The sequence below is a fragment of the Acromyrmex echinatior genome, chromosome 6, assembly GCF_024713525.1.
Source record: "Acromyrmex echinatior isolate Ae372 chromosome 6, ASM2471352v2, whole genome shotgun sequence".
In the NCBI taxonomy this organism is placed as follows: Eukaryota; Metazoa; Arthropoda; class Insecta; order Hymenoptera; family Formicidae; genus Acromyrmex; species Acromyrmex echinatior.
This window is the reverse complement of record NC_141857.1, coordinates 3,782,240-3,805,484: the sequence shown is the minus strand read 5'-3', so window position 1 is coordinate 3,805,484 and position 23,245 is coordinate 3,782,240. Positions and strand designations below refer to the sequence as shown.

The window sequence follows — 23,245 nt, the reverse complement described above, 5'->3', positions numbered from 1 at the left end:
TTCGCGAAGACAGTTTTGTATCGATCGTGACATTTTATTCTCCGTATTCTACGTTTTGCACAATGTACGATCTCACGCAGACACCTTTAAATAATTACAACCTGTTGCTTATCTCGGCAATTAAGAAGCCGCTCTTACCCTTAGACGCTCTGAAACATTCATGCGTTGCTCGCCGCGGGATAAACATTTATCATATTGACGTTATTCATACGCGGCCTTGGGTCTGAATTTAATATGAATTAATTAGAAATTTGTCTCCGGGGAAGAGTTTCACTTTCAAACTCGGAACGTGATCGCCGCTGCCTGCGGAAAATGTGCATCATCGAGATGGACTCTGCAACGGGTTGGCGCTTGAATTTCATCGCTTAATATGTTGACCCACAAGGTCTCTGATGTAATGACATGCTGTTGCACGTCGGGAGGAAAGAACAGATAAAAACTTTTCCGAGTTATCCAATGGAATTGCAAAAAAGAAATAGATTGAAGACAGTATACATTCAGTACGAGCGATACATATTTGGTTGCAACAGTCACAAAGTTTCGAAGAATTCTCGATAATACGATTGAAGGGATTCACGGGCAACATGTTGTCATTAACATCTCGGATGTGAGAATTCGCGTGTGTGCGTTTATTGCGAAATGCGGTCGCTTTTCTTGGTACATCGCATGACCAGCGATGAAGCAATCGACCGCAATTGAACGAAAAGGATACTCGATCGTTGTGACAATTACTATGATTTTGAAAGGATACTTCCTGCCAAGTTACAGCGCACGCAATCAAGTTGATTTTTTTGTGTCGTGTATTGTCGAGCGTCATAATAATGTTCCTACTTTTATCTATATATTTATATATTTTTACATTTATATATATATATACATATATATATATATGTAAATTTATATTATTAATTCTTAAAGCAAGGTTGCCACAAAACTAAATTAAGGAAATCAAGAAAATATCGAGGAAATTGAAAACAGGAAAATCATGGAAAAATCAGGGAATTTTACAACATTCTCTAAAAAATTAAAATTCTTAACTTTAAAAAAGTGCGCACATCACACCTTCGCAGTTTTGGAATACTACCAATTTAATAATTAAATGCAAGTAGTGTCATCAACATTAATAATAATTTATATAGTTTTGTTAAATTGCTCAATCAACAAAATCTTTGTTTGTTTCCAAATTGGAACGAAAATACAAAAAAATTTCAAAATATTATTTAAAGCATCAGGGAAAATCATGAAATTTTATCTGAAAATCCGAGAAAAGTTATGATATTTTAGGATAAGGAATTTGTGATAATCCTATAAAAGAGTTGTTGTCTGTTATTTCTACGTTTCAATTAAATTAACACTTATCTAGAGCTCAAGTCTTTATGATTCCAATGAATTTAGATAAAGAGTATAAGTTCAACCGTTCGCGCTTCCCTTTGGCGGTAACTATGTCTCTCATCAGATATGTTTTTCACATTTTGATTGCCACCGTCATTTACGTCCAAGAGGCGTCTTCATCCGTTAATTGAATCAATGTTATCAGATGCGAGAGTTGCACACGGCGAGTATCCCCTTATTTCTCGCTCTATCCCGCGGCTTTGTACCGCGACCATTCTCCACGTTTGGAAGGCGGATATCACGGTTATGTCGCTTATGCCCGCGGACGTTAAGATTAAGGCGGCGATCTCGCGGAGTACCGGGAGACCGTCTTTTACAGCGGCGGCTTGCTGTGAAACCGTACGCCGATTCTCGATGGCTTTGCGCCATCATTCTACAACCCCGTGGCGAGCTTTAAGTTCTTCAGACTCCGTAAGAATCCTGGCGAGCAATCCGCCTTCTCTGCAGACTCGGCTCTGTATACTTTGGGATCTGACACTCTTAAGAATTGAGCCTCATGAAAGTTGCGACAAGTTCTCGTAAAAGAACACGCCATGATAATCTTGCGTTTGGACAATGATGTAGCTGAATAAGAAACGTGCCAGGAAAGACTGGACTGAAGAAAGGAACGAGTAACATTTCTACATTAATAAATCAAAACGGATTTCATTGACTTTATAGTTGATGCGGCCCTGCTTCTATGAATTGAACGTTTAAAAACCCGCAGACACCTAATGGTATCCTTATGCGGTTACAACAATATGGTTAATTGAACAGAACAGAATATTCTCGGTGCTTAGCTTCGCAGCAGGTCTATTATTCGAATTACGACATGGCTGTCTCTCGGCGTGATCGCGCCGAGTTCCGCATATTTTTCTGAACCTTATGTTGGGCACGATAACGTTATAATTTAGTTATTTAGTGTACTCGAAGGATCCCACATTGCTGCTCGTGTCGAAAAAGTTAAATGTTATATTCTAGGGTTAATATCATAAATTCAGTGTTGCGTTTTAGAGAATCAAACTCGGTTTGAAAGCAAAATACGTGGAATTTTTAAAGTTATCTTATTCCTGAAAGTTTATCTTTTAGTTTTTTAATTTCTGATTTAATTATGAATAACTAATGAGACACGATTGACTGAGACTCTGATTTAAAGACTTACTTTACTCGTTATTAGTTACTGTCATCGTAAAATCATGAATCGTTATCGTAAAAACGTCATTACAACATTTCTCCGATCGCAATAAATAAGCTTGTCTTATTTAAAGCCTATCTAATATAAGTTTCGAGGAAACGAAGGATGTTCGAACTTTTATTGTATAAATTCATCTTGTTTCGAAAAATCGTGGGAAAATCGCAGCGCATCTTTGGCACGTATTTCAATGACACTAAAAAGATGCATCAACGACTTACATCTCTCGATTGTACCTACGATATATAATGAAAATAAGTAAATCAGTTTACGCGCGAATTCATTTCCTCTATTTCTACATTCCCCACGATGAGATATACATTTCCTCTGAACCATGTTCGTGTCAACCATTTCATTTTTTTTTTTCCTTTATTTTCACAGTCGCGAGCAAAGAAGCGTCTGATCCCTTCAGCGAATGCGACACAATGAAATTGGATTAAAGTCGTGCCCTCGCTAGTTCTCGCCGACTCGTTCTCTCTCCGTAGCGACGCGACTTGAGAGTAAGAGAGGAGTTTTAACGATCTACCGCCGTACAAATTGTCGAGATGCTATCATCTCTCAGCGGGGTGAGAGAACGGGGGTAAGAGAAGCAGATAGGATGATATGACGCGAGAGAGATGAGAAAGAGAGAGAGAGAGAGGCACGGAGAGAGAGCAGCGAAGGGGGCGAAAGGAGAAGATGCGAGGGAAGATTAGGGCGGTATCTCCCCACGGCGAGGTCGGTAACAGAAACTGCTGTTGGTGATGCTCTTGATGCCGCACCGTAGTCGCTCTCGCTGCCGCGTTTCGCCGCACCACCATGTTCTCCTTAGCTATGCCCTCGTATCTGACGTGATTCGTACGTTGAGGATTCTCAACAGTAAATTACAAAATATGCTAAGCGGCCGATATAAATCAAAAGTAGGGCCCGCGCGAGTCCCCCGAGGGGTGAGAGAGAGAAAGAGAGAAAGAGTCCTTTACTCATTGCCTGCGTCTCCCGGATTCCACGGTGCAAGGGGTAAGGGTCCTCGGCATCCTCCGTGAGTCGACCGAACCCAAAATATAAGGAGAGAGACCCCTATCACGAATCGAGAACAAGGGAGAATCTCTTTCCCTTTTTCTCTTTCTCTCCTTCTTACGCAAGGCGTAGAACGCCGATGCGATGGTGCAGTTTGCAAACTGAGCAAATGGACCGGAAGACTCGAACGCGAGATATAAATAGGCTTGACTGGAGAGCAATATATCTACCCAACTAAAACTCCACTAAATTGCTTCCAAGTAATATAGAAGAGAGTGATGTAGAATCGGGAACGTTCGCGGTTCTCTATATGAGCAAAGAAGAAGAGAAAAAGTGAGAGTGAGAAAGAGAGAGAAAAAGAGAGAAGGGAGAGAGGGAAAGAAAGGCCTACTTATCGACGGCACGCTGCGTACTCATTTAGTACGAGAGGTTTATGGAATATCGATAAACTCTTGAAGAAAGAATTGTGATTGCTCTTTCCTCGAACCTCGTAAATGTAATAATCTACGTAAATGGGCTTCGCCAATGTGAAAAATTCGGAGCATTTTATGCCTCTTTCTTGCGATATCAACAATTTTACAATTTTACATTTCTCTTAACATTAGAAAAGATATCTATTCATGCGAATCGATTAACAAGAATTTCATTCATCGTTCAATAATATATTCAAAGAGAAAACAAGTTAAACGTATTAACAGTATATCGGATTGATGCATAGCCCTTCTCTGCATTTATCTCGCAATTAAGATAACAGAAATATATCTACGTTTGGTAGAACGCGAAGCACCTAATTAACGCGTCAAACGTCTCTCTGCGCTAGTCGATTTTACACGCGATTGTTCCGCGCAATCGGTTGCGGTAACGAATTATGCTCACCGCGAGCGCTCAATTACGTGGCCGAAGCTATTAATCGAGATACGGCGAAACACGAATAGCTAATAACGCGCTAAGAGTGTTCGCTGTAACATCGGGACGCGCCACGCGGGACTATCTGCGGATCTACGCTAATCGAGTCCTCCCGATGCACCCGGTACGTATAGCCATCACGCGCACGCACACGCACACGCACGTGTCTTTATGGATGAGCCGCGGCCACGTGCACGCGCGCGGCGAGCGCGCTTCTAAATTAAGTGCATCGAGCGAAGAAGAGCCGCGCAAGTGCATAAAATTACGTGCGTTACATACAAGAGCGGCGCGAAAGGTACTTTTGCAGATTGCTCTACCAAGGCTATGCACTTTCGAAAACATTGAGGAAAATCATTATTCCCTCAATTCCTCTTTTATATAAATTATTATAACATGGACAACAGAGAGAGAAAGAGAGAGAGAGAGAGAGAGAGAGAAATAATTGTATAAAAAAGTTACATAAATACACAGGAAAAACGTAAGAGATAATTTAATTTTTAAAAATAGATAAATTATTATTATAGCTTTATTTTAAGATCGTTAAGTATTGCAAAGATTTATTTTATCTTATAATGTATAAGCCTTTCAATCTTATTCAGACTTTATTCGTTAGAAAGGTTTATATCTATAGCTTTTGTTATATGATCTAAAAGCAAAAATCAGTTTCAATTTAAAAGTTATTTTTAAGGAAATTGTTTCTGTCCCAGACTCTGCAAAAATTCCAGTTAATCTTAATGGAGAGCCTGGAGAACACGAATATTTCTGAATTATTTAAATGCGCGAGAAGCGTATAAAATCTTCCTGCATTCGCACGAGCGTGATTATATTCCGTGGATCGAGCCGTGGAAAATCGCGTTTCTTTCCTTCGCCTCGCGTATGATTACGAAGCTTACACGTGCGGATGAGAATTTGAAATAGCGAGACAGCGAGATACCCGCGAAACTTCAAAGTAGCAAGAGAACGTTGCATAAAGCATGCATAATAGCGGCCGTTGTCTTTAGGTGATTTTTATTGGAGATAAAATTCACATGACGAAATTTTACTTTAGAATTAAACAGTCGGTATATTATGAAAAATGAAAAGATATTTTCGTTTAAGACGTAAACGAAAATTTGAAGGTACTGATGATCAACTCTTTAAAACTTTTAGAATAAATCTTTCTCACTGCAAAGAAAGAAATCCTCTCTTAAAGATTGAAAATTGAGCCACTCTTTTTCAAGGCTGGCTCAATTTTTACTCTTTACAGTGAGATTCCATTTCAAAAAGTTTAGAGAGTATACATAAAGAGAACTAAAAATGTATGATTTCGGAAAGTTATGAAAAACACCGCTTAATCATATATTATACGATTCCGTATTTCGAGATTATACGATACGAGTATTTCTATATTATACGATTTCGTATTTCATACTAAATTTTACAATAACAAAATCAACACTTACGTCGACCAGAGTTCGTGGGTGGACGGTAGTTTGACATCCGCCGGTTTCTCGGGCAATTTGTAGTATTCATAGACATAGGACGCGGCAGGATCATCGTTGTGGTTAGCTACCGTCGACTGATGCTGCTGCTGAAGGTTTAGCATGGCCGCGGTCGCTACGGAGAGCGGATGCTCACAGTAGGCGCGCCAATCACCCTCCATACCCTGAACCTGCACCTGCACCGCGGCGACCCTCTTATGGACTTCCGGATCAGCGCCTTCGGCGCCGCTCTGCAGGGTTTGCGCCGCCGCCTCCTCCGCTCCCAATTCCTCCTCTTCTTCCGGTTCACGCTGCCCGGATACGTAACTTTGTTGCTGCTGCTGTTGCTGCTGCTGCTGCTGTGCGTCGTCGCTGACGACGGTACCGTTGGTGTCCTCCTCGCTGCGACTGCGTCGCCTGTAATTAAGTAAAGATTCGTTTAATTACTGAAACCACAAGTACTCGACTGCGGACAATTATCTCACGAAGCATAATTGCATAGATATTTAATTACTACGATGTTTAAGTTGTACGCATTATCACTTACAAGTCTATCAAAATTACTACGTTTGGTATACGACGTAAAATGTAATTAGCGTGAGTTAATAGAAGGTGTAATAATTAACTGTCTCTCTTCAGTAAAGATATAAGGACTCGTGCTTTCAATGTCGCTTGAACAACATGTTCTATAAATCCATCTTGGGAAAAGGAAGTATATAATATATCTACGGCCGACAATTTTCATCGAGCAGCTAATTCTCTCTTCTGCTGTTGGCGACGACCATAAGCGACACTGCAACGTGTCGCATAAAAAAAGAATAGAAAAAGATTTCCCCCGAAGGCTGTGGTAATGAATGTGCCGCAGGATAACAGTTAGAAATAACCGGGCCCGGTAGAATGTAATAAATTACAACGGACCCATCGAATTTATCAATTAGCGATAATCGCGGTGCATAAGCCGCACTGATGATTCTTCAATTTAGCAATGACCACCAACGGTGGAAGTGCATCGCACATCGGCGGATGGTTATGCCGGTAATTTATTGCCGTCGCGTACATCGTGATATCTAATCGCATCATGCGCGAGAGAAAAAGAGAGAGAACGTACACGCTTTCGACTCTGTGCTTAGCCACCTGGATATTTGTCATCAGTCGTTACTTTCCGCCGAAGTAATACCTTCCGGCTGCTTTGCAGGGACGATCAATGACGACAAGATTCACAAGAGTGCGCGTATGAGACGTACTTGAGCGTGCGTTTCAATGAAAAAAGTTCAAGCGTCATATGGCAAATCAGGCTGATTTCATTTAGCTACTTTTTACGAATATTGAAATGGCAGATAAAAGAAAGAATTCTTAAATTTTTATTCCTACACTGAAAGAAAAGATTGGCTGAATATGGCAAAGTATTTTTAATTGATTGCAGCAGCTAATTTTTGATTGCAGATAGGCTAACGCAATCAAAAATTGACTACTGCAATTCGCTATTGCCAATTAAAAATGCTATGCCATATTTTACCATCTAATTTGCTACAGCAGCCAATCTTTTCTTTCAATTCTTACTTTATGGTTACTTTATGGTTCTAACATGGCGCGTACGAATATAGCTTTTTAAATCCAAGCTACAGAATTTTATTCATTGCATGGTTTTTACTTCCAAATTTACATTTTGACGCTTGCCTTTTTTGCAATACGCGCATCACCTGTCTGCGGACGTCAGGGATAAACTTAATCGCGGATCGAGAAAGAAATCTCGCGCATTGCCACCGGGTCGGAGCAGATGACGAGGAGACGGGCGACGAAGGACGAGGAGGAGAGGAGGGTTACATCGTAAATACGTATACATGTACGAAGATTAATTATTATAAACCCCTGCCTGTTGCCTGCAGTCATCAATTTATACTCTCCTCTCTCGTGCATCCCAATTCCAATCCCGATCCCGATCCCGTGAGTCGCGCTATGGAATAAAGGCTCATCCTCTCTAATTTATGCATGTCGAATCAATCTCCCTCCTTCCACCCTTTCTTCCTCCGTCTCTCTCTCTCTCTCTCTCTCTCTCTCTCTCTCTCTCTCTCTCTCCCTCTTTCTCGTCCTCGTTTTACCTACGTGTTCCTTCTACGTTCCTCTTCGCACACCTGGACAACCGTTGTCCCTGAGAGAGAAAGACCAGCCACCCCGATAATGAGGACCCGAGTTATCCTGTGCAAATATTTTCCTCGGCGGCTGTTTGCACAGGCACGAACGGACCGAAGATCTGATCATTCAATGCACCACCGACGTACGTGCATATATACGTGGGTTTTTGCGCGGAAAAATCTCAGGCGCGTGAATGTGGTAGTCGATTCCGTAGCCGCAATTCTGCGTCTGGCATACCTGCACCGTCTAGACAATGAATTTATGCGCGATCATCTAGGCGAAAACTTCATTCCCGGCGAAATGCAAACATAGATTTCACGGCGATGAAATACTGCGCCGCGAGCGCGTTGCTATATTCTTCTTGTCTGTGCAATCTTCATCTTGTTTACTATCATCCCGTGTACGTTTCATTATGAATTTTCTCTCCGTTGTATTAATAGTATTCATTGATCACGTGCGGCGTGGAATTATTCTTCGAGTATTTCTCCAATATTTTTCTTTGCGACTTGGTTAAATTTTTATGATTCGACGTTAGCAATGAATTCTTACGTTTACGAGCTTATAGATAAATTAATTATAATGATTTCAATAAATTTTTATTTCCTTCAAAGATTGAAACTATTATAATTTCGCTAATTTTTAATTGTAAATAAAAAAATTTATCTTAATTTTATTAATAATTTATATTAATAATTTTATTATAATTTATAAATCAATTATCACTAGAACTACACAATGATTCCTTGTCATAATTTTATATCTCGTAGTAATGTCACGTCCACGTGTATTTATCACAATTATTTATTTCTGAAATTTGAAATAAATCTTGCAACTTTCTTTCTATCATATCCTTACTCGAGGGATTTCTCTCTAAACTGCCTATTAAATGAAACTTGTAATAATAATAACTTATAATATATGATATAATTGATAACCGACGTGTATACGTAATGCCGCAAATAATCGAATAAAATGTTCGACGTAATATCGTTCTCTCATTAAAGCATTTCGAGCGAAACCGACATAATAATACTTGTAGAATACATAATTTCATCTTGATGGAGCCCTGAAGATCCGCAAGAAGAAACTTCCGCTATATTGTTGCCCGTTGCTTTCGAGAAGAAGTGAAAACGCACGCATGATGTTAATCGATATTCGTTCCGAAATTTTCTTGATGCCCAGTACTTCAATATACAAAAAAATTAATCTTTGCTTAAAATTGAATAATTTTTTTCCAATTTGAAAGTCGAAATCCGAGGAATAAAACTATGTAACATAAAATTATATAATATGAAAGACATTTGTTATAAATCATTTTTCACAATGTAGTTGAAGAAAATGTCTGATGCCCATTTCCATCAACGTAGATTAACTTTAATCTCTTCAACTTACTCTTTGTCTTTTTTCTAATCTTTAGAACCAGAAAAGAAGAAGAAGAAAAAGAAGAAGAGTAGAACCGAGATTAAAGTTAATCTACATTGATGGAAATGGACATAAGTTCACTGGACCGGCGAATACCGATTAGAACTAAAAGCGGCAACGAATCGAAAGAAGCTCGCGCTTGACGGTCGAATTTCGGAATAATACGAGCATGGATCGTGTCGCATTGCGTGCTGCTTGTACGTAACCGGTGTACTTCTTAGGTAGGTAACACGAGTAAAAGGTTAAAAAAAGGAACGGAGACTTGTAAAGGCGGAAAAGAGAGAGATGGGGGAAAGAAGAAAAAAAGAACGAGGGATAGATAGAACGTACATCGTTCGTCTCGTACGGGGGATACACTCTAAGGACTGCTTCACGTATATGCTAGGCTAGTGGATACATATGTAAATTGCGAGTACCCCTATTACTGAGACTTCACCTGCGCATCCGGTTTTCGCTTGTGCTTTGATTTCGTCCCCGTACGTCACGTCCTCCCTCCCGTCCACCTTTCAGTTCGTACGCATGCTTGTTCGTGTGGCGCATACTACTTTTCTATCTAACGTTAAATCACAGCGGATTTCATTAAAACCGCGGGATGAGTAATTACCGGGGTGTATCAGGCACGATTAGCGCGGTGGAGAACATGTCTGTGTTTAGATGGCGATATATCTTGGAAATTAAGGTTTGTGTCTCGATGGATATCGCGCTGTCGCATCTTAAGCATTGCGTAATTTCGACGGCGCCGATGATTTCGAGAATGAGCTCGGATAATGTTTTTATCTTCGATATAATAAACTCGTGTAATTATGTCCCAGCTGCCGTAAAGGACTATAATTTGTTGCAGCCTATTAAATATCAACTTTTCAAAATGTCTGAAAATAAAACAAATTTCGAAAGTTAATTTGAGATTAATCGAGAAATGGAATTTTTGTATTAGGTATTAAAGAAGTAATTGTAATTAAAATCCCTTGAGTTAAATAATATTTTGTTATTATATTTTTAACTTTCATGTTTGTGAAAATATAAATCACTCTGTTTTTATGGTTAACTTTAAAATAAATAACGGCTATTAACGTACGCATTTAGTAAATAATAAATTAGAGTTAAAAAAAAATACATTTTCTTGAACTAAATTGTTTAACTCCATCATTGCAATTAAATTAACGACATATTTAATAGAAGCAATGGCGACCTATATAAAAATGATTAAAAAAATAATTTAAATTACAATTTGACTGATTTGAATGTAATTCGATTATAAATTTAATAGTGGCGATAAGTAGAAAAAAATTCATTTCCGATTCGTCTTACTAAAATATGTGATAGCCCTAGGCATTCTGCATATTTAGAGATTGATGATAATTTGTATTCCGCGGATAAATGGAGGGCAAGAGGACGATGCGAGGAATTTCTTTTACAACGGTTCGTTTGCATTATGACAGATAAAATTTTATTACGGCAATGAAGTATACGCGAAAGGTATCTTCGAGGAAATTACATCGATTTCTTCCCATCGATTAATATAACGGACAAAAAGATCTATCAGCTGATATCTTTCGAATATAATCCTGAGAATGCCTGCTCGTGTGTCTTATACCAACTATCTATCATAATTCTTGACACTTCGTGGTCACTACATGACTGATACTGATAAATCCAAAGATTTTAATGTCTTTTGAACACAAGCATATATATTGCATATATATGCGGATAACATTGAGTTCGCATTGATTTCGGAATCAGGGATTGATATTTCTCTCAACAAAATTTTCGAAACCGAATCTTATTAGTACCTTATTTAGTCACAATGTTATTTAATTAAAACGTTTTTCTTTCGCAAAGTTTCCAAACATACATTATGATGAACTTCAGTAATAAAACTTGTTTGTTATACATAAATTAAGTAATTTTGAAATATTTTATAAAAATAGAATTACTTCTTCTCCAGAACATTATAAATATGTAATAATTTTACAATGTTGCTATTTAGAAAAGGAAAACGAGTTATCAAATGTCAAGAAATTAATAAATATTAACATATCTTTACGTAAACATGTATACTCGCCAAAGTAGTATCGCGATACCACACGATGCTTGCGTATCTGTTGCGCGTATATTCTCTTAAAAAAAAAGTTAATCCGTTATTCGCTACAAGCGTCAGGATTTCCAATTGAATAGCCGTGTCTGAGCCGATCGATCTACTCCGTTATTAGGATCATCCGTCTTGAATGGTGGCGATCGTGTTCGCTCAAACAGTTTGCATACGAACGTACGTACCGATTCTTTTATGCATGTTCCTCGGACATGCGTCGGCAGTCGGCATACGTTACGGTGCGTGCGTGCGTGCGTGCGTCGCGCCGGGACGACCCCGTCGGCATGATTCGCACGCAGTCGTTATGCACCTACCTCAATACGCGAGTGGTTGCAGGTAGGTGGAATGCACGAGGCTCGACCAAGATAAAGACGACCCGCTGAAGAACGAGCGAAGGAGATGGAGGGCAATGCGCTTAATATTCCATAAGAGTGTTGTCCACGCGACCCGAGAACCCACCCCGTGTGATCTCTCACGTGCATTTCAATAAAGCCGCCTCCGCTCGGCCGCACGTCCGACCGAATAACACAAAGTCCAGTTGTGTCGGCATCGTACTTTATCGTGGCGCGTCTGTGTCAAAAGCGCGACCGTGTTCAATCGGGTAAAAGAGTCCGAAGAGGAAATCGTGAAATTTTTCATCGTAATCTGGACGCACAAGGAGAAAGATATATTTAGAAAATATCGATGAAAATATATTTATAAAATTACTCTCTAAATTTCTTGGAGTAAAATCTCACTCCAAAAAAAGTTAAAATACCGCTACTATTGAAAAAGAGTGAAAAATTTGCACTTTTGAATAAGAACAGATTTTCACTCTTTTGGAATAAGATTCATTTGAAAAAAATGAAATCTCACTCCTCTTTTGGAGTGAATCTCATTTCAAAAGAGTGAAAATTTGTCACTTTCATTCAAGAGTGCAAATTTTTCACTCTTTTTCAATTGTGGCAGTATTTTAACTTTCTTGGAGTGAGATTTCACTCCAAGAAATTCAGAGTATCTATATTTTTGTCTTTCATTTTTATGATTTTGTTACTGAAAGAAGTCTCTTATGTAACAGAGCTGAACACTGCTAACGGCATTGAATGCTTCTTACAATCGTGTCTTAAAATATCACGCGCAGCGAAATTCACGTGATCATGGAAAATTCCTTGGACACGGGAGAATTTTTGTAAAAATATTAGACTCCCCTGGCGCGCATCTAATTTGATAAGCATCAAAGTAATATCGCCTTCGTCCGATCACACGTCCCCATCGTTTACTCGACCGGTGGCCGCACGGTATGCATACTAAGTTCACCATGAGATTTATGTCTCTACTCATGAAAATAATTCATATAAATCTGGCGGTTAATCGATTTCTCGGAAAATTTTTGAGAAACGAAGGTAAACCGGTGCTCCACAATGGCGCGCGTATTGCACTTTGTATGGAGTACGATTATTCCGTAAATTAAAATAATGAACGGCGATATCAATTGCGACATTTCAAGCTACGCAGAGAAGTAAAAGGGCAGATACTTTGCTGCGTACAATATCTCAGCGTTAAGTGCTCTACGTAACCTTTTTTAGACGCCACAGTTAAGTAGATGCAGTTGCGTTAGTTAGAAACTATGCAAATATCCGAGAACAATGTTCTTAGGTATTTGCATAGGTATGGCGCGCTCTTATCTTCCCATGAAATGTCTTCTAACTCCGATAGGAGAAAACAGTCAAAGTAAAAGAGATTACTGAACATTCTTGTCCGCTGCATTCATTCTCGGTTCATTAAACGATTAGCGTACATTTACGTATTCGAGCGAATGTTACTTTGTCGAAGAAATTTAACGTCATTAAAATACACGATAAAATCTTCAATTATAAAATTAGGCTTATTATTTATAGAGGAAGTCGATTAAGCTATATATATTTATGTATGTTAATTAATTGCCTCAACTGATACCTTTTTCAAGAAAATTAGTTAAATTCCGTTATAATTTCTAATTTATGATTATTCCGTTATCTTAGCTTTTCCAATGATTTTCAAAGTATACCTTTTTGCAACAAGAAAATAAAAAAAATCGCCAAAGATTCGAGTGTGCCTGTTCGAAAAACGAGATCCGCGATTACACGACTAAGTAATAAGCAACAATCCTTTTATGGAGTCATATATTACGGGCAAGAAGATAATCTCATGTTCTAACAGCACTTTCGAACTTTTCACGTTGTCTTTTTGTCGTGTATTGCTCTGTAATCATTATTCCCTCACTCTAGCGACTCTGCGCGAATAATCGGTCATTTCCGGCGGTAGCCGCGGCGATACCATCCAATGATATGAAAATAAAAAGGGCAAAATGTCTCTACGACGGCTTTTAATGTACGGGTGCGGTTATACATGTGCGACACGCGAATTAAGTCTTTAGTTTGTTTGGACGCACAACACGGGCCTTTGCAACATCGCGTTTCTTTGAAATATTTGCATCGATGTTTTAATATGCAATAATTCTGGTCAATTAAATTTTTTTCCATCTATATATATTATTTACGAGAAATGTCGAAAAGCGTACATTCCATATTCATTCCTTTCGCAAGGAATTAAATTAGAAGCAATCTTATCTTGTATTTGATATAATAATTTTTAATTCAATTTCTAAAGGAAAATAACATTTACTTAGATATCTTTATATGAATATTTATATTAATATTCTGTCATCAGGATATTAATTTATCATGATTAAGAAAATCATTTGAATAATATTTGTGAAAAAAATACTTTAAGACTGAAGGCTTTTATTACGTAAGATTACAATCTAGAAAGAGAATGATTTCCACACTCAGGATTGACGAATTCAGGATGAGTGTCAATGCAACGGCTGGCAGTAATCTCCAGGGTGGATAATATATTCCTCGAGGACATTCGACACGCTTGTAAAAATTCGATCGTATGGCCCGCAGCCGGATCGGAGGTGACAGAAGTGAGAGAGGAAGGGGAACGGCGACATTTCTCGGGTTGACTTTGATGGATCGAAGATCCCCCTTGATCCGTCTTTTTTTCGTCGCGAATCACCGGGCACCGGCTCAGTGTTTGTTTTTTGTTTTTCCGCGGATAAGATACCGCGTCCGACAGGTATTCTCTCACGGTGGATGACATCGCGCATGCACGCGATACGCTCGGATGCAAAATTGTCGCGAGATCGAGCGGCAGGTATGCAGCTGCAGTCGCCCCAGAATAGGGTACCCTTTAATGCCATACGTAGTTAAGATAACTGAGATGATTGAATACCGAATATTAAGAAGGGCTTAAGCAGCAACGGTAAAAAAATTCAGGTGATATCATAAAAAGAGCATAAGCTAATATAATATAAAGGTTCTACATCACTCCAATCGAGAAAACCTCAAATACGACTCTTGTTCAGTATATTACTTAAATAATGAAGTATTTGTATTTTTGCGACCAGTTTCACAGAGATACTATACTAGATAATTTATTAGAATAAATAATCTATGTAGAATATCGCTGTCTCTTTTCGCTGTTTTGCAGAACTGAAAAGCAGAAACAAAGCAGAGGACTTATTCGACGAATAAGAAAATGATTAGTCAATGATACGACGATTATACTTTGCATAATCGATTAGTCTTAGCTCCATTAGTCTTTTTAGGCGGCTCCCATTATGGTGTCCGGGAATTTTTGCTCAGTTGTTCACTCGGGCTATCGGAGTCGGACATTGCACGGAGACGCATAATGCTAGGCCGTTATCTGTCCTTTCAATGTACTCCATATCTCCTGGCTCTGGTTTCAAAGACCCCTCGGGAGGGCCGCGTCGTCTGAACTATCCCAAAGAGGGTTAGGAGCGAACGAACGAACGTGCTTACCCACCATGACCATTGGCGATAGGATAAGCGACGCCCTAGACTTCCTACATCGCTTTAAAATTACCCGCTACAGGACGAGAACAATTAGCATTGCCTAACATACGCGCACACCCGCGGAAGAAACGAGATAATCCGTTATCGCTGTTCATATCGCGAATCGCGTCTCGTCGATACGCGTACGCACTGGCGTAATCGGTCCTTGACTCGACAAAACTAAGAAAATTAATTTAAACAGTGTAATAAAAAATACAGAAAAGTACACCGTAAAAATATCGAAAACTGTAACGTAATTTTTTTTCTTTAGGAAACCATCAATCTATTTTTGTAACTCGGATAATTAATAAAGTAAAAAGAGATATAAAACTATACACACAAGATATTAAATTTGCACATGAAGAGAACGAGTTTGCTCGAGAGAGATTTAAAATATTGTTGGATACAAATCTAAAAATAGCTTTGTTGGCCAAAACAATTTTTGTTGAAAACTGTAAAATATAAAACTTTATGCATTGTTTATAATTCTTTTAGTTTCCAATATAATTATTTTAATAATCTATAACAAAATTATTTTCAGATATATATCCAGTAAAATTTTAAAATTTTTGCGAAATTCGTTCTTTCCGTGCAAGAATTTTAGTAACTCTGATTTTAAATTAATAAATTATACATATTGATGTGTTATTAAAATCAATCACTTTTGAAACATCACTTGAGTTACGCGAATGCAATGACGCGTTCCATATTGCCATCGAGATGCCTCTGACCTTTTGAGTAGTGACGTGACAAAAAAAATTCAAAGGTCGCAAGACAGATTCGCCTTCGATCAGATGAATGGCGACTGACTTGTCTCAAAGTTAATTTAAATATCTATTTATAGACGTGAAGTTATGGAACAGAATAAGTGAGAAAGAGATAACAGGATATGGCAGAAACGAGAGAGAAGAATCCCGTAATCTTCAATTTTTAATTTCTCTACGAGTCCATAGTTGTAAAGTATATCCGCATATGATGAGGCGCATGAAAGAGAAGCGCGTCGTTAAAAATAGCGGTAGATGCAAACGTCAGGAGAGTATTAATTAACTGCAGTTTTAATTGCAACGTATGCGTGTGATGAAGTATATAAAATAATATACGTTGATGCCTTCTTGAAAGAGTGAGAGAAATCTGTCAAACAGCTATTTCGCAACTCATTAGAAGTATAAAAACAAGTTTTTGGTGTGGTAAATAGAAATACTAGATTAATTTAATAAAAGATCAAGGAAAGAAAATGATTTTGTAATAGTATTTAAAAAGTTAGCTAGATACAGAGTTTAGAAAATAATTTTAATGGACAATAGTTACACAAGAATCTCAAGCATGATGAGCAATGCTACAAAAATTTTTTGCTACAAAAACATACTAGCAATTGATTTGAGCAATCTACATAATTATTTTCATGGTCTAACAACATTATTTTTATATATCTGTGTCTAAATTTTTCGATGCTTTAACAGAACCGTCCTTTTCGTGTAACAAAATTAATAGAATGTCAGACAAAAAATATTTTGCTGCTGCAACTTGAATTATCATTGTTTTTTGTATCTGGTAAAAAATTATGTACTGCGCGTAGAATTTATAACAATATTCTAACAATATATAAAAGAAAATTTAGATCTCATAATCAAACATGATCACTGCTAACTATGAATCACAGTTACAGTCATTAATAATTGAACGTTACAGAGAGACTTTCTTGATAAATTTGGCAAATGGTTCAAATATAAATTCCATCTTTGTCTATATTGATTAGATACAAAACATATCGCAGGGCTTGCTAATCATATTTAGTCCACTTTAGCTAATTTTTCGTATCCAGATAATATTTCGCTATCACCGCAAGATCATTTTTTTCATACATGATCGTCGTGACATTCGCGTTTCAATCTGTATATTCTTCCGGAGAACAATGATTGCAACAAAGTAAGCTATCCGCGAGCAATTCCGACATCTCGCCGCAACCGAATCTCTTCACGCGTCTTCCGTCCTTGCATACGAAGTGGGTCTTCTCATATTTCTCCGCGTCAAGGAGAGAGAGAGAGAGAGAGAGAGAGAGAGAGAGAGAGAGAGAGAGAGAGAGAGAGAGAGAGAAAGAAAATGACGAAGAAGATACAAGGCGATGCGACGACGCGTGACCCCTGCGAGGGCTCCCGCGGAGATGACTTTTCGCGCGTGCAAAAGTGTGCCCGCCACTTGGAAATAATGCCGCCGAGTCTCTCTCGCTGGATGGGACGCCCCGTCGCGCGGAACCGAAAACAGCGAGGCGCTGGACCGAGAAAGAGGCGGGGAAAGAGGTCTCGCAGAGAGATCGCGCGAGGAGAGAAAAGGACGGAAGGGTGGGTAAGCGCGGAAAAGGGAAGAGAGGAATGGTGAGACGCGGAAAAGAAAGAGACGAAAGGGACGCCAAGGAGAAGAGCGTATACTCGATATGAAATATTCCCTGACGACGCGGGGTAAAGCGCGCGCCGCACCGTGGCTAGAGTAACTCTATATTATTATCCTCTTTCACACCTCTCTGCACTTCTATGCGCCACGAAAAACCTTGGTACAATCAACAAAAGGCTGTCCATTGTCTCTCATTGTTGTGCGTCTCGTGCAGATACGTACATTGCCAGAGGAGAGTCGCTTGTGTTGTGAAAAGTTATTATTCCCCGAGACCGAAAGAGCGGGGTATTAATTGGGCACAGCGTAGACCCTAATTAGCACATCTCGAGTCTCCTCCGAGAACTGTGAACGCAGACGATCCAAGTCCTCGGTTCCACAAGACCAGCCGAGAAACTACCGTCGTAATATTATTTTTATCGGTTATGTTATAGCTTATAAATAGCACGAGTGATTTACTGATATTGATAAATTATGCTAAGCTACAGTATTTGTCGATGCACGCGCAAGCTCTCCGCGCGTGCATTTATAATCATCAGTATAATTATCTGTCTCCACGTGTACGATGCCAATGACGACGACCACCGCTAGACTTGGTATCGCGTTGAGATAAATAAATATAAACAAATCGTTATACACGACGTAAACGATCATTATAATTAGTGCTGCGGTAAATGTTTTTAGTCAGCGATGTATGTAAATAAAATCGATCATTTTCGCAATAGCGCAAAGGAATTTCCTTCGTTTACAAGTAAGGCAGTTATTTCCTGCCTTTTGGATCGCAAAAATCGCAAAAATCGCAAATGCGAAATTTGCATGAACTTGAACATGTAGCGTTCAGCTAATTTAGACAGCTAATTTTAAACGAGTGCCTCCGACCTTAGTCATGATCGCACCCTTTCGCCACGTTTGATGCAAAAGTAGCCTGAAAACTGACTGTTGTAAGTGCGGTCGTTGAATCGCGATTCGTTCGGCCATTGTGCGTACCTTTATAGCGATCAATCAGCTTCGGCGCGCGTATCTCTTGTGTGCTCGTCTTCTCGTATTAAATAATTCAATGAACTGACTCGCGCGTATCCTGCGGCTCGGCAGGCAGGAAAGAAGCGCTACCCAGTGGTAGCGATCGACGGAAAGATGGGCGAGAGAAAAAAAAAAGAAGAAATACCCGGGGATAGGCCCGGTGAAGCATTGCCCGAGGTGATTCGATACGTGAGACCGCTCATTTAAGATCGCTCGAAGTGCATTGCGTCGCGTGTTTTTCCCCCCATCTTCCTGCGAGCGTATTGTCGGTGCCGCGTAATGCCGACGTCGATGCAAGAAGCCATCTCTTGTTTCAGGAAGTCCCTACCACGCAAAAAAAAATCATCTCTCTGATAATGCGACCCGATATGGCTCTCGGTCGGAATTGCATTAAGATAAACGCGAGCGGTTCGCAGTATTTTTTGCGAAAGAAAGATTTCGACGAGACAGGATTTTTGAAAAAAAAAAAAAAATTTTTAATGTCCCTATCGAGTGTTATTAAGTTTGGGATTCTTTATCTTAATTTCATAATTTTTTATTTTTATTTCATATATCTCTGTCTCGACATTTTTATCTCTCTCTCTCCCTTTTTTTTCTCTCTTTCCAGTTTTTATAAAGTTATAAATTATGAGAAAAAGTCGAATCTAAAATGGTCGAAAAATACGCAAATGAAAGGAAGCGCGAGGAATCCGAGATATTTTGATGTATATAGGATGTCTGATGATTGTTCTGACGGAGTTCGTGGACATGTCCTCTACCATTTTGCAATTTTCGGAATTCAATTCATTTTCGATAACAAGATATTAATTGCTAAAAGTTGGTCTTCAATTTAATTTTTTACTCAAATACTATACTTACAGAAAAACTGCAAAGTTAACGATTGCGAAAATTATAAAATGATAAAGGACTTCCCGTCTCAGTTTAGTCCGCTCTACATATCCACGAACTCCGTCGAAACAATTATCAGACCCTGTACATGTATACGTGTACCAGGTGGTTTTAAAGATCCGACGACTCAATTTGAATGCAATTTGGAGCGCATTTGCATACGTCAAGATGAAAGCTGAAGTTACTTAACAGACATCTCGACCATTAAAATACGTTCCTTCTCGAGACAGGATCTTGCTGAAGATATAAATTTCTTTTAATTATATTTATACGTATGAATCTATGATGCATATGGTAATTTTCGCAGGCGTACATTCATCAAAGAATCGCACACATATATGAGCTTTTCTTAATATGTTTTCCCTCGCGGGAGCATGTAACATCGTAGATTGTCGCAGCAGGTAATCGCCTTCTGCAGTTTTTCAGGCACGCTTACGCAATTCAGGCCGTGTTTCAATTTCCAAGTCTAACAGCCTCGGCTACTGCATCGGGGAGGATTATCTTTACATCATTCTCGTCGAGATGACAAATGCCTAGAGACTTGCGAGCAGTATATCGAAATTAGAGATCTCGTACGTGTCTGACTATTGACGAAGGTCTTTAATCTTGCCTTGCAGATGGGCCCTTAACGATCATGGATTGCCTTATCAACACCAGTCGTCTCTCCCTTGTCTTTTGTATTGTCACGCGTATAATAATATTCTCCCGCGTAATACAACCGTCAATGCCAGGCATATAAATCGGTCCAATCAGAATAAATATCAGCGGTAGATGAAAGTATATATTTCGTGTCGGAGTTTGAGAAATATGCACATGTTCTTTCCTTTTCTTTTTCGTAATTCGAGAAATGTGAATATTATACCTTTTCGTCACGTAAGTACAAACGCATGGCCGTTGGTAATATTTTATATACGCAGAATAACACTGTGGTCTATCTATCGCTTTTAATCTTGAATTTTTAACGATGACGACAGACACTTCAAACAGAAAACTCTTGCATAATGTTCCATAGAATTTGATTATTTGGCAAGAAAAAGAGGAAGGACGAAGTGACAAAATCACTTGTTTTGAAACCCAGTTACTTCTATATTTGAAAAAATTCTTTTTTTAGACGCGTTATACCACATTTTAGATGATGCGATGTACAAATCTGCTTTTTCGCTCATTATATAAAATTATATAAAAATTTGACATATTTCATATACAATTATATATGATTATATATAAAATATGTCAATTACGTATATAACATTTTTTTCTCGACATTTTTTCAAGTATTGCTATTTAGCAAATAATTCAATTCATATATAATTGTATATGAAATATGTCAATTTTTTATTAAAATGCCAATTTTATTAAATATGTCAATTTAATTTTATATAATGAGCGAAAAAGCAGATTTGTACAATTTAGAGTTTTTATAAATCTCTATTTGAGATCGTTAAAAAAGTAATAATTCTTTCGTTTGATTAACAGTAATTGTTGTTGGACGTGTGCATGAAATGAATTTGTAAATTCATCTCTAGCACGATCTTAATTCTCGCTAAAGCTACCAATTTGTCGTTTTTTTTCATTTCAAATTAATTCGTTACACACACAGACAACGGCAACGGACCATCGAAGGTTCGAGAACAATTCAATCACGCGCGCGAGCGCAGCGCTCCGACGAACACGTCACGCGCGGTCACCAATCCCACGCGCGGATTTTCTGTCGCGCATGCCTGTTACGTCGAACATCGTTAGAAAAGAATCCGAGGCGCCAATCAATCTCATACAACAAATGCCACGCAAAAATTACAATTGTGGCAAAATTCTATTGGATTTTATCAAGAAGAGAGCCCAGGCACGAAGGCAATATATGTGCACCGATCGTCGCCGATCTCTTTCTCTTAGTGTTCGGAGTCTCGCTATTATATCGTGTCGAACGTGGGAACCGCCGAGAAAATCGCCGCAATTTTCTATTACTTCTATTACTAAGATAATTCGGAAAAGGTGATTGTATCGAATATTTTGCGATAATTATTTATGTGTACTGAATTTGTGTGGTTGTGTGGTTGTAAAATTTGAAGTAAATCTTTAGTGAAACTGCAAAGAAACGGAATTCTCTTCACTATCGTGCGTTATATCAGTCATGTGCTGTCCTCTCACTTTAATTTTTACGCGCGGTGCATTCTCGCACATATAAAGTATAGTAAATTTTCAATTGTGATCTCAGGATAAATACTCTCTCTCCCTCTCTCTTTCATTCTTATTTTATTTCCATTTATTTTTTCCGATTCTCATATAATATTACGTTGTTTAAAATTTCCTGTAATATTATATTTACGTATCAAATTTACTGTAATATTATATTTATGTATACACTTGTTTTCATCATTTGAGGAGAGAGTTCGTTTTCATCCTAGAGCGCTAGTAAGCAGTAATTCTTTCTCTCTTTCTCTCTTTTTGATTATCACTCCGAGTGCATTTCACTCAACGTTCGCAATGATCGCGAGCATCATTTCATCCTTATCATTTTCGGAAAAAAATGATATTAGGAAATAAGGATGAAATGATACTCGCGAGCGTAACGAACGTTAAGTGGAACGTGCTTTGTCTGATCGAGAGGAACACGCGGGTGTCTTACAATGATCATTCCTGCGACAGTTGGAGAATTAAAAATTGAGCGACACGGGTGGCAGCCACGTGCGGCACCCAGAGAGGATGGCAAGTGGGAAATTGTAAGCGGATAGGTCACTAGTGCGCTCCGAACATGAATGAATGGAACCTGCTTCGCCGCTTACATGTCCATTATAGGCACCGCGCCCGCTATGTATGTATGTACGTTCGTGCACGTAGTGTAGCGCATATTTACTTGTATAGCGTGGCCTCTCCGTCTACGATCAGTCGCCATTGCGCACGCACACAAGCACACGTACGCAAATCCAACATGTATACAATGTCACGCCGTCCGGCGGTGTGTTCGTTCCGACGCGACGCACGCGATGAGGTGATTTGTTTATCCCGCGTACCATGTATTTACGAAAGGAACGCGACTATGAAAGCAACATACATCGCCGCGATCTGTTTATACTTTATTCCACGTTCTAAGCATGTGATCAGTGTGTACATACGTTCGTGTTTCCGAGCATTCCAACCTAGAAGCGCTTCAGTCAGATACGCCGCATCGTTGCCCCTGCGAATGTATATGTGAGAGTCTTCCGAGTCGGTGAAACCGGGCAGTAGTTAATGGAGTCTCGTCGCGGTGAAACGGTGCGCGTCGGGATTGAATTGCCAAGGCCGCGATTGAACGCGATTCCACGATGAACGACCGTGGCCCCCCGCTCGGCCACGAAACCCGATTCCCGTATCTCGAAACTCGTCGGCCGATGGAGGACGTTCCTGGGACACCGGACTTGATTTCCGACGGATCCATTGATTATCGACTCGTCCGAATCCGTAATCCGGGGTCGTCGCTCGAGCCAAATTCGACTTCTGATATAAGTAAGTAGACAGAGAATATAGA

The 23,245-nt window shown here is 39.0% G+C and overlaps 2 protein-coding genes across 10 annotated transcripts in view; one reads left to right on the top strand and one right to left on the bottom strand.

The window, feature by feature from the left end:
* grh (grainy head) overlaps positions 1–23,245 on the bottom strand; it is a 128,992-nt gene that overhangs the window by 31,359 nt on the left and 74,388 nt on the right. For all 5 annotated transcript variants that reach the window (XM_087407006.1, XM_011069044.2, XM_011069043.2 and 2 more), the window contains one exon: positions 5,908–6,342. In XM_087407006.1, coding sequence (XP_087263132.1) covers positions 5,908–6,342 — 435 coding nt within the window. The remainder of the gene's footprint in view (positions 1–5,907; positions 6,343–23,245) is intronic.
* Positions 7,474–23,245, top strand: part of LOC147909273 (uncharacterized) — a 164,035-nt gene continuing 148,263 nt past the window's right edge. The window contains exon 1 of one of the 5 annotated variants that reach the window (XM_087407068.1): positions 7,474–23,223. In XM_087407068.1, coding sequence (XP_087263194.1) covers positions 23,043–23,223 — 181 coding nt within the window. In that variant the 5' untranslated portion in view covers positions 7,474–23,042. The remainder of the gene's footprint in view (positions 23,224–23,245) is intronic. The other 4 variants (XM_087407071.1, XR_015545370.1, XM_087407070.1 and 1 more) reach the window with 4 other exon arrangements.